This window comes from Chiloscyllium plagiosum, chromosome 27 (assembly GCF_004010195.1).
Source record: "Chiloscyllium plagiosum isolate BGI_BamShark_2017 chromosome 27, ASM401019v2, whole genome shotgun sequence".
NCBI classification, from domain to species: domain Eukaryota; kingdom Metazoa; phylum Chordata; class Chondrichthyes; order Orectolobiformes; family Hemiscylliidae; genus Chiloscyllium; species Chiloscyllium plagiosum.
Genome location: NC_057736.1, coordinates 46,619,047 through 46,631,761, shown reverse-complemented (window position 1 = coordinate 46,631,761; position 12,715 = coordinate 46,619,047). Strand labels below are relative to the sequence as shown.

The window sequence follows — 12,715 nt, the reverse complement described above, 5'->3', positions numbered from 1 at the left end:
CAGGTATAGACAGGACAGATCGAGTGAATCCTTAGAAGAGTATAAAGGAAGTAGGAGTATATTTAAGAGGGAAATCAAGAGGGCAAAAAGGGGACATGAGATAGCTCTGGCAAATAGAATTAAGGAGAATCCAAAGGGTTTTTACAAATACATTAAGGACAAAAGGGTAACTAGAGAGAGAAAATAGGGCCCCTCAAAGATCAGCAAGGCGGCCTTTGTGTGGAGCTCCAGAAAATGGGGGAGATACCAAATGAGTATTTTGCATCAGTATTTACTGTGGAAAAGGATATGGAAGATATAGAAAGTAGCAAAATAGATGGTGACACCTTGAAAAATGTCAATATTACAGAGGAGGAAGGGCTGGATGTCTTGAAACACACAAAGGTGCATAAATGCCCATGACCTGATCAGGTGTACCCTGTGGGAAGCTAGAGAAGGGATTACTGAGCCTCTTGCTGAGATATTTGTATTATCAATAGTCACAGGTGACACGCTGGAAGACTGGAGGTTGGCAAACGTGGTACTACTTTTTAAGAATGGTGGTAAGGACAAGCCAGGGAACTATAAACCACTGAGCCTGACGTCAGTGGTGGCCATGTTGTTGGAGGGAATCCTGAGGGACAGGATGTACATGTATTTGGAATGGCAAGGACTGATTAGGGATAGTTAACGTGGCTTTGTGCGTGGGAAATCTCACAAACTTAATTGAGATTTTTGAAGAAGTAACAAAGAGGATTGATGGGGGCAGAGCGGTAGATGTGATCTAAATGGACTTCAGTAAGGCGTTCGACAAGGTTCCCCATGGGAGGTTGATTAGCAAGGAATTCAGAGAGAACTAGCCATTTGGATACAGAACTGGCTCAAAGGTAGAAGACGGTGGAGGTGGAAGGTTGTTTTTCAGACTGGAGGCCTGTGACCAGTGGAGTGCCACAAGGATTGGTGTTGGGTCCTCTACTTTTTGTCATTTACATAAATGATTTGGATGCGAGCATAAGAGCTATGGTTAGTAAGGTTGCAGATGACACCAACATTTGGGGTGTGGTGGACAGCGAAGAGGGTTACCTCAGATTACAACAGGATCTTGATCAGATGAGCCAATGGGTTGAGAAGTGGCAGATGGAGTTTAATTCAGATAAATGCGGGATGCTGCAAATCTGAGCAGGACTTATACACTTAATGGTAAGGTCCTGGAGAGTGTTGCTGAACAAAGAGACCTTGGAGTCGCAGGTAGATAGGATAGTGAAGGTGTTTGGTATGCTTTTCTTTACTGATAAGAGTATTGAGTACAGGAGTCGGGAGGTCATGTTGCAGCTGTACAGGTCATTGGTTAGGCCACTGTTGGAATATTGTGTGCAATTCTGGTCTCCTTCTTATTGGAAAGATGTTGTGAAACATGAAAGGGTTCAGAAAAGATTTATAAGGATGTTACCAGGGATGGAGGATTTGAGCTACAGGGAGAGGCTGAACAGGCTGTGGCTGTTTTCCCTGGAGCGTCAGAGGCTGAGGGGTGACCTTATAGAGGTTTACAAAATTATGAGGGGCATCGATAGGATAAATAGACAAACTCTTTTCCCTGGGGTCGGGGAGTCCAAAGAGACCTAAGGGGCAATTTTTTCACACAGAGGGTGATACGTGTCTGGAATGAGCTGCCAGAGGAAGTGGTGGAGGCTGGTACAATTGCAACATTTATTGGATGGGTATATGAATAGGAAGAGTTTGGAGGGATATGGGCCGGGTGCTGGGAGGTGGGACTCGATTGGGTTGGGATATCTGGTTGCATGGATGGGTTGGACCAAAGGGTCTGTTTCCATGCTGTACATCTCTAATGACTCTTTAACATTACAAGAAGCTTGACGCCATCCAGGACAAAATGGCCTGCTTGACTGGCACTCTAGCCCTCACCTTCAACATTCACGACCTTTACTAACGATGTTCAGAACCAGCAGAATATACCATATACAAGATACACTGCAGAAACTGACCAAAGTTCTTTTGACAGCACTCACCAAACCGACAACCTTTACCATTCGGAAAGAAAAAGGCAGCAAGTACATGGGAACACAACCATCTGCAAATTCCTCTTAATGCCACTCGCCATCCGGATTTGGAAAATATCACTGTTCCTTCACTGAGCCAAGATCCTGGAATTCCCCCTCCCCTAACTGCATTGTGGATGTCCCTATAATCCAAAGACTACAGAGCTTCAAACAGAAAGTCACCATCTTCTACGGGCCATTAGGGATAGGCAATAAATCTTGGTCTAGCCCACATTCCACAAACAAAGAAATAAAACTGATGGCAAACCAGGCTCAAGAGGCTGAATAACAAGTTTTAGACAGTCAGAAACAAAGGAATATGCCTGCAATAAAAAACAAGTATGTGATTCTTCTCTTCAAAGATTTCCTTTCAGTTTTACTTTGGATCAGGCCACAAAGAAAACTAATTTTGCTCAATCCACAAAATTCCAACAAAAACAGCTGTGATGTCAAGACCGATGCACACTACTGATGCAGTGTTGAAAGATTTTCTCTTAACAACTCCCTCTTCCACTCAGTGAAAGATAGTCCAAGATCACAATAAGAATATTACAACCTTCCTTAAAATAAAATTGCCTGCAGAATGTCAGAAATACATTGGTCTGTCTGGGACTGAAGTCATACAATGAATCTGAATCATTTTGTGATTAAGAGATTATCAATGGAGTTCAAATGGGAGTCAGATTAGAGAAGCTCTCAGTTTCATAACCAGTAGGGATAGAGTTGGCAAATGTAATTCCCATATTCTGACAGCCATAAGAGAGAACTTTCCACCTTCACTCAACACTAGGCTGAATTCTACAACTCAAAAATGATAGGGTGGTGCACTGACATGATGAAACCATTTCATTTAACATTGTGACATTATTATTAACTGACCTGCCTTTTATAAAATATTAGCTGACTCATTTCCTGGCACACATGTAAATCTGTTAAGATGTCTAAAAACATTTACATTCAGAATTAACACACCATTTACCACCTCAACTATCTTGTCCAGCCTCATTGTGCACGTCTGCCCTTTTCACATTCAAACTTCATCTCGTGGAACACAGACATTGATATTTCCTCCACCCGACTGACATTGTTCGACATGTGAGGTTCAGGATTATTGCTGTTCCCACCATGGGCTCAGGCCCAGACTCCTACGCTGAAGCCCATTTCAACATTGAGGGGGATCTTTCTGATGCTGGCGTGGGACTCAGTGCCAGGACAGAAGGGAGGCTTGACTGATGCAGTGCAAAACCAAATGTTAAATATTAACATTGTCACTGTAAATAACAGCACCCACAAGAAGAGCATAATCTCTCAATTCTTGGACTCCCTAACCTGCAGCTTGATGGTGCCACAACTATGGACTGTCACTCCCCAGTTTTACCATTTCTCAGGATTAGTACTGGTATAAAGGATCAGAAAAATACAATTCAGTGCCTTAAACCTATTTTGCCATTCAATTTGATCACAGCTGATCTGTCTGTCCAAATACCTGCATTAACAAATCCTCTCTAGCATTTTTCTCAACATGTTAAACCTCTCCTTAGTATCTCTCCCGTTGCTGCAAACAGTTCCAATCATCTCTTAGAAACCCTGCATCACTTTCAAAGCCTTCATAAATTTGTTGTTATCCTTCTCTGACAAGAGAACAATCCCATCAAGTCTCCACATGTCCCAGTGTTTTATCCTGTAAGACTTCAGTTGAGCAGACAGCCTTATTATTCCAGAAGATCACAATATGTAGGAGGAGAAGGTGGCCATTCAATGGGATTATGGCTGATCTGATAATCCTCAACTCCACTTGCCCACCTCCTCCCCATAAATCTTGATTTCCTTACTGACTAAATATGTGGCTACTTCAGTCTTGAATATAAATGAATATAACAGCCCTCGATAGTAAGGATTTCCATTGACTGTAAGACAAGAGAAACTCCACCTCATCTCTGTCTAAAATTAGTGACCCCTGAGATTATGCTGTCAAGTCCTGGACTCTCCCACAAGGGGAAAGAGTACGTTTCAATAAAATTGCTCCATTCTTCTACACTCCAATGACTACAGGTCCAACCTAGCTAAAAATGTGTTGCTGGAAAAGCGCAGGTCAGGCAGCATCCAAGGAGCAGGAGAATCGACGTTTCGGGCATGAGCCCTTCTTCAGGAATGAGGAATGGAATAGGTCCAACCTATCCAACCTCTTCTCATTAAACAGTCCTGCCATACCAAAGTGTGGTGTAGTGGATGGCACAGCGGCTCAGTGGTTAGCACTGCTGTTTCACGGTGTCAGGGACCTGGGTTCGATTCCAACCTTGGGTGACTGTCTGTGTGGAGGTTGCACATTCTCCCTGCGTCTGAGTGGGTTTCCTCCGGGTGCTCCAGTTTCCTCCCACAATCCAAAGATGTGCAGGTCACGTGAATTGGCCATGCTAAATTGCCCGTAGTGTTAGGTGCATTAGTCAGGGGTAAATATAGGGTAGCGGAATGGGTCTGAGTGGGTTACTCTTTCGGAGGGTCAGTGTGGACTTGCTGGGCCAAAGGTCCTGTTTCAGTACTGTAGGGAATCTAATCTAAACCTGCTCTAGACTATCTCTGATGCTGGTTTCACACTCACTCAATAAAGGAAACAAACTGCTCACAGTGTTCCAGTTCTGGTCTGACTAGCACCTTGTCTAATTTTAGCAAGACTTCCCTACTTCCTGCTTTACTCGCTTTGAAATAAAGACCAACATCCATTTGCCTTTCCAATCACCTGCAAAACTTATATGCTGGCTATTTTTGAATCATGCACTGGGGCTCATAAATTCCTCTGTGCCTTTATGCAGCTTTTCTCTATTTAAATAATAGGCAGTTACTCTGTTCTTTTCGCCAAAGTGCATAACCTTACATTTTCCCACATTATATTCCATGTGACAAGTTTCTGTCCATTCACCTAACCTACCTATATCTCTCTGCAAATTCTGTGTGTCATCCTCATAAATTGGTTTTTTCCCATATTTGATGCTGAACAGTATCAAGCTCATCACTGCCCAATCTGTCCAATTAAAGTGACAACTTATTTGAGACTCACGAAGAGGTGTATATTGGAGGATAGAGGTCACCCACTTCAGCAGTATTCCAAGAGCCCCCAGTGCAATGGATGAGAGAGAATAATATATAGATATTCATGTAAAGCATTTGTGGCACTTCTTAATGCTGGATCTTAGACTCTGGACTTGGTCTTCACTAAAGCTCAATAAAGACACTGAAGTCATCTGGCTTCAGTGAGGGACAAAAACATCAGCTCACAACAAGAAACAGCAGCAGCCTGTCCTTGTATTCTCTATCCTCCATACTCAGTGTTTCCAATGTGCGTTTGTCAGTCATAGATCATCACCCAGGTCACACGAAAACTGAAACACAATTTTACTCACTTTGGGACCTGGCCTTCCAGGAATCCCTGGTTCTCCCTTTGGACCTTCCAGACCCTGAGTAATAAACAAAAGAGGACAGACATTAAAATACGTCTTTTCAATTAATCAATATATGTCTTGAGTCCAATGGATACATCAATATCAATAGTATTTGAAATGGAATACATCTAATGTCCTTTGTCCCAATTTCAATGCCTGTTAAAGGGGCTGAAATCTGTATGAGTTTTAGGTGTGACTCACAGATCTAGCAAAATTCCAGAAATACCCCAAATGCAAACTCAGAGAAAGACATTTGTCCCATTTCTCCCAGTATGGCATTCTGAACTCTCCAATAAAAACAAAAAATGCTGGAAACAGTCAGGAGGTTTGGCAGTACCTGTAAGGAGAGGTCAAAGACAATTCACCAAAATTAGGAAATGTTAGTGATGTAACAAACTTCACACAAGCACAGAGGCAGGAGAAGTGGGAAATTAAAAGTAAGATCTCTGATAGTTTGCAAGGTGGGAGAAATTACATGACAAATGGGATGATGCAGTAAGAAAATAAACAAAAGGCAAGTCTGAAGGAGTCTAAATGGCAGAAGAGTCAGCATCATAGAACTGTCACAGGGCAGAAAGATGCCATTTGGCCCATAGTGTCTCTTTGCCAATTCCTTGCAAGAGTAATATAACCAGACCCATGCTCCACTTTTTCCCTCAGCCCTGCAAATTTACCTTCTTCAGATAATTATTCAATCGCTTTCAGACAGTGCAGGCAGATCCTGACCACTTGCTGCATAAAATAGCTTTTCCTCAACTTGCCCCTGTTTCTTTTGCTATCACCTTTAATCTGTGTCCCCTTGTTCTCACAAATACGGTCAGTATCTCCCTATCAATTGTGTCCAGTCCCCTCATGATTTTGAATACCACAATTAAATCTCTCCAAGGAGAACAGCCCAGTCTCTCCAATCTTACCCTCAACTGAAGTGAATCACCCTAGCACAATTTTCTCAAATATTTCTTCAACCTTCCTAATGCATTTACATCCTTCCTATAGCATAGTGGCTTCCATACTCCAGTTGAGACCAAACCAGTGATTTAAAAAGATTCATCATAACTTCCTCGCTTTTGTACTCCATGTAACTACATGTGAAGCCTAGGACTCCATATCCATGATTAACTCTTCTCTCAATCTGTCCTACCATCTTCAACCATTTGTACACATATTCTCACAGGTCCCTCTGTTTCTTTAGTACCATACACCTTATTTTATGTTGCTTCTCCTCATTCTTCTCACCAAAATGTGTCACTTCACACAACTGGTTAAATTTCATCTGCTACATCTGTCCACTCCATAAGCCTGTATCCTCTGGGGGTCTATCACTGTCTACCTCAGCATTTGCATTACTTTCAAGTTTTGTGCCACACACAAACTTTGAAAGGCTCTCCTGTTCTCCCAAGTTCAGGTCATTAATATCTATGCCAGGAAATGTAGGGGTCCAAACCATGACCCCTGGAGAACCACACTACATAGCTTTGTCCGTTGTTAAACCAACAAATCACTATTCACAATTTCCTGTCACTCAACCAATATGGTATCCATCCTGCTAATGTCCTTTGATTCCATGAGTTTCAGCTTTGCTGAAAAGCCTGTTACATGGCACTATTTCAATCACCTTTCGGAAGTCCATGCTCACAGCAAGCTCACTGGATCTCATAGAAACCGATAAAATTCTAACAGGACTAAATAGGACAAACAGAGAAAGGACTTTCCCGATGACCAGGCAGTCCAGAACCAGAAAGTCACAGTCTAATAATATAGGGTAAGCCATTTAGGATGCAGATGAGGAGAAATTTCTTCACCTATGACCCTCCCATTTGTTCTTGCTCCACTATCCCATTGCCATGTAGTTTCTCCTGTTCTGCACCCCATCAGAGGGCTTCCTTTTGTATTTTCCCACTTTGTCCCCATTTCTTCTGCCTCGGTGCTTCTGTAAATGTAGTCACATCACTAACATTTCCTAGAAAGCAGTTAGGGGCAAAATATTGAAGGTTTTCAAGATGGAGTTAGATCTTACAGCTGAAGACATCAAAGGGAGAAAGTGGGAACAGAATATTGAGTTAGATCATTAGCCATAATCATACAGAGTGGCAGAGCAGGCTGAAAGGGATGAATGGCCTACTCCTGCTGCTATTTTCTCTGCTTCTCTGTTTCTATTCCCTTCATCAGGCCTCTCCATTACTTCATTGACAATCAAGTTACTTAATCACATTTTGCCTTTAACTGAATCAACACTGAGTTCAACAATTTAAGATCATAATGACTTTGGATGGGTATATGAATAGGAAGGGTTTGGAAGGATATGGGCCGGGTGCTGGCAGGTGGGACTAGATTGGGTTGGGATATCTGGTCGGCATGGACGGGTTGGACCGAAGGGTCTGTTTCCATGCTGTACATCTCTATGACTCTAGGACTTCCACTTTTATTCTGATCTTCTCAAGGCAGTTGTCAGTCATTCTGTTCTTCCTGTTGTACGTATACTGGCCTTGAAGAGAATTCATCTTTATCGATTATATGTGCAACGTGTACAAGATGTTGCGACTCTTCCTGGCAGTTAGTCTGCTCTGAGTTTGCAAGCTACATACACATTTGTGCAGTTAGCTTGCTGTAATGTCTGCTTCACAATTTATACTGTTTTACTGTGCTAAATAAACTAACCCCTGGAGTTAATCAATTTCTGGCAAGTGATTGATTATTAGAAATTCATCATTAACATGATGATTTAGGTGGGCGGCACGGTGGCACAGTGGTTAGCACTGCTGCCTCGCAGCGCCAGAGACCCGGGTTCAATTCCCGACTCAGGCGACTGACTGTGTGGAGTTTGCACGTTCTCCCCGTGTCTGCGTGGGTTTCCTCTGGGTGCTCCGGTTTCCTCCCACAGTCCAAAGATGTGCAGGTCAGGTGAATTGGCCATGCTAAATTGCCCGTAGTGTGAGGTATAGGGGTATGGGTGGGTTGCGCTTCGGCGGGTCGGTGTGGACTTGTTGGGCCGAAGGGCCTGTTTCCATACTGTAATGTAATCTAATCTAATGACATGGTGAACAGCAGTGAAAAACATCATGTTAATGAAGTAATTGCATATTTACCAGCATTATCACTTTGCACTAGTCAAAACCCATGCAATCAGTTAAACATCAGAGATACAACTGAAATCACAGCAGAATATTCAAGCAACACTTTTGGAATTGAATATGAAAGAAGCATGGAACACTTCACTTTCTTCTGAATTAGTGGAGCTAAGGTCTTAGCTCTCTGTTCTGGAAACGCAAATGTCAGTTCAAGAGGAAAAAAGACTGAACAACTAGCTCATGATAAATCTAGATTTGACACTACCATCTCGAATATGAAGTCGTCTTTAGGATACATCTCTGCTCAGCGAACAAAAATGAATAAAGGACAAAAAGAGAAAGAAAGGAAGCACAATGAACTACAAGCTCAGTATCATCAATCTAATTAAAAGTTTGCTGGAAGATTTGGAGCAACTTGGACTTCAAACATATCAGGCTCAACAGCATAGCAACATCAGGTTGAATTCTAAGTAATACTGGAGAAATTAGAGTTTGCAAAGACAGCTAGAGATGCACAGCATACACAAAGAGCTGCAAACACTCATGAACTAGCCATAGGAGTTGACCATTTAATCCTTCAAACCTGCTCTGTCATGCAGTAAGATCATGGCTGAACTGTTGTAACCTCATATCTACATTCCCACCTCCTCTTGAAAACCTTGCACCTCCTTGTTTAGAATCAATCTGCCTCTGCCTTAAAAATATTAGAAAAGATTTCCAAGGACTAACGACCCTTGGAAAGAACGTTTTTTGCTTAATATCTGCTTTAAACAAACAGTGACCCCTAGTTCTAGATTATCCCATAATAAAACATCCTTTCCGCATCTACTCTGCCAAGACCCCTCAGGACCTAATATGTTTTGATCAAGTCACATCTTACTCTTCTAAATTCCAACAAATTCAAGCCCAGCCTGATCAACCTTTCCCCATAAGGCAATCTCTCCATACCATATATGAGTCTAGTCAACCTCCTCTGAATTATTTCTAAGGTATTTATGTCCTTTGTTAAATTAGTGTCCAATATCATGCACAGTACACAGATACAGTCTCACTGATGTCCTGTAAAACTGAAGCATAAACTCTCTACTTTTGTAAGCAGTTCCCCTTACATTTTATTAGCTTTCCTGATTTCTTGCTGTACCTGCACACTAACCTTTTGAGATTCCTGAGACTCTGAGATCCTTTGCTTCTCTCACCATTTAGACAATGTGTATCTTTTCTATTATTTCTGCCAAACTGTTTGCACATTATTTGTGGGTGGCATGGTGGCTCAGTGGTTAGCGCCAGGGAGCTGGGTTTGATTCCTGCCTCAGGTGACTGTCTGTGTGGAGTTTGCACATTCTCCTTATGTCTGTGTGGGTTTCCTCCCACAATCCAAAAATGTGCGGGCCAGGTGAATTGGCCATTCTAAATTGCCTATAGTGTTAGGTGCATTAGTCAGAGGGAAATATAGGGTAGTGGGATGGGTTTAGGTGGATTGCTCTTTGGAGGGTCAGTGTCGACTTGTTGGGCCATCGGGCCTGTTTCTATACTGTAAGTATCTAATCTTAAAAAAAAGAAGTTTCACACTTTATTGTTCACTTGCCACATCCTTGCCCACTCACTGAACCAGTCTGTACCTTTTTGCAGCATCCTTACATCCTCTTCACAACTCAACTTTCTCATCTTACTGTCATCAGCAAACTTGGCAACCATACTCCCTTTCCCCTCATCCAAGTCATTTCTACAAATTGGCAAACCACTCAATACATTTTACCATCCCTGTTCCTGTTAGCCAGATACGCTTCTATCTATGTTAATTTGCTACTCCCTACATCATGAGCTTCATCATGAACTCTGAAGACAGCTTTTTCAGAATTAATTTTTCACTTCCCATCTTATAATTTATTCCCATCTTATAATTTATAGTCCTAGACTTGAACCAAAAACACAGTGTTCCGACTGTCCTCAAAACCACGTGCCCAACACCAAGGTCTTGAACTAATCAATAAACCCTGTTCTTAACAAGTTAAATGTTGTTGGGGAGGACAAGGAATTTAACAAGTTCCTGCAGGAGAAGGGACTTTGCTACTTGGCAATGTTTCCAAATCCCAGAGGAACTGTTTGCTTCTTAAACTGAGAAGTTGATATTACAGATTGAAAGTTCTTCGATATTTAAATCTGATTGCACTCAGCTATGCAAAACATGGCTCCTTCAGTTCCACTAACAGCAGTTATCTTAGAAGTGTTTGGGATGAGATTTAGGGTGACATTCAATTACTGTTCCATGACGAGAAAATAGAAAACAGATTCCTGAAACTGGAAGTCCACTGTAACTCTGAATTACCAAAATCCACTATTTGATCCTTCACTGCCAATCCAGGTACACAGAAAGGACTGACTTTGAACCAATTATTTCATCTGATAGGCCAACTAAAACTTTAGAAAGTTGCCAGCATGACTTCAGAATGCAGGGTGCATTCAAATCCAGGTGTCGAGGTGAAGGGAGGTTGCTGCGGCAATTCCTTGGCTGGCTCTGGACCTTTCTTTTTATTCTTAGATTAATCACTCAAAAGAACAGGCTAACATCAGCCATACTTTCCAAATCGTGAGTGCAGTGACACCTTAACAAAACTGTGCAAAAGCCATAATGTTTGGTTAATGGATGTTTTGCAGTCATGCTTTACAGTCGTTTGAACAGTATCCTATCTGTATTGTACATGAATACTTTTGAGCTAACCCCATTCAAATACAAGTTTTGAAATAGTCCCATCAGGTCCATAGTTTTGAGACCATCCAGCCTTTGAGGTGGCTGAGTCAAGTAACTTCTTTTCCATGGCTTCTGGTTGATACAATCAGAGGGTTAATTGAAGTGGAGGACAATAGATATGGAAAGGTTGTTGAAAAGAATGAAAGATGAACAGCACACAAGATTTGCTTAACTTCCATTTCTGTCTACAGCAGAATCACTGCACAGAATTAGAAGGGCATCTGGCACTAGTTAAAAGGGCACTTGACATTGCTTTGACTTTAACAGGGTTACCTTGCACCAACAATACACCATGACTCCCCATTCCACCAACATTGGAAGAAGTCTCACTATCAAAAGCAGTCAGCCAATCTGCTTGACCAGCACGCCATATAGTCCTAGCAGTGCCAGAATACTGTAGTGGTTCCTGCTGGGACTACAAGCAGATCCAAGGAGGAGGAAACCAGCGACCTGACTGAAAAATAAATCCGAGGATATTGTCAGGGAGGAATCAGGGACATCACTGGTTGAGGGAAAGATTTCAGGTTTTAGAGATGGAGTAGAAGGCACAAAGGGGTAAACCCATTTCAAAGGAGTGCTCTCAATGGGCACAGGAGATCCCAAAGGAGTACCTCATATGATCAAAGATTGGACAAGTTGGCTGAGGCCTTTCCTAACACCCACCACCTCCGTAATCACTGGCCACTCACTTTATTTTATGAACCTCCAGTCTTCAAACAAGCCATTGAGGAGTGACAAAATTCACCCCAATGAATCAAACAGCACAAAGGAGGTAACTCAGTTGTCTCTGTGTGACTTCTAATTTAATCCCACACCCTAGCTTATTCCCAACAATCCTGCAGGCTTCACATCTAAAGTGTGGAAGTAGGCTATTTAGCCCAAGGAGTTCATACTACCCCTCCAAAGAGCATCGCATCCACACCCACTCCCTACCCTGTGTTTACTGTAGTAACCACCCCCCACCCCCGCCAGTGTCTCTATCATACAGTGACTAGAATGGCACACAGTATTCACACCAGGATTTCAAACAGGCTCAGCAGAATTCCCTTACTGTTCTGGCCCTTTAGAAGTAATGTACTTGATATCCCTTTAACCTTCTCCATTCTAAGAAGAACAATCACAACTTTTCCGATCTCTCCTCTTTCTTGATATTACCCTCTATGCCCACCTCAAGGTATTGCCTTCAAGGCCCTGACACTCTTCCTAACTGTGGTGCCCGGAATCAGTCACAGTTCATTGGTGTTTGATAGAGGTTTAGTAAAGCTCTCTTGTTTTTGTATTTAATGCCCCTATTTACAAAGCCAATGATCCCATGTACCTTTTTAACTGCCTTAGCAAAGATTTCTCAATATGCAGCCTGTGCTATCAAAACTCATCAAAGAGCCAAACTGAGATTACATTGCCTCTGCATTTGCCATGGTCCAT

The 12,715-nt window shown here is 42.2% G+C and overlaps 1 protein-coding gene across 1 annotated transcript in view; it reads right to left on the bottom strand.

The window, feature by feature from the left end:
* Window positions 1-12,715, bottom strand: part of LOC122563395 (collagen alpha-2(IX) chain-like) — a 123,937-nt gene that overhangs the window by 106,979 nt on the left and 4,243 nt on the right. The window contains exon 5 of the mRNA XM_043717134.1: window positions 5,435-5,488. Within this exon, the coding sequence (XP_043573069.1) occupies window positions 5,435-5,488 (54 nt within the window). The remainder of the gene's footprint in view (window positions 1-5,434; window positions 5,489-12,715) is intronic.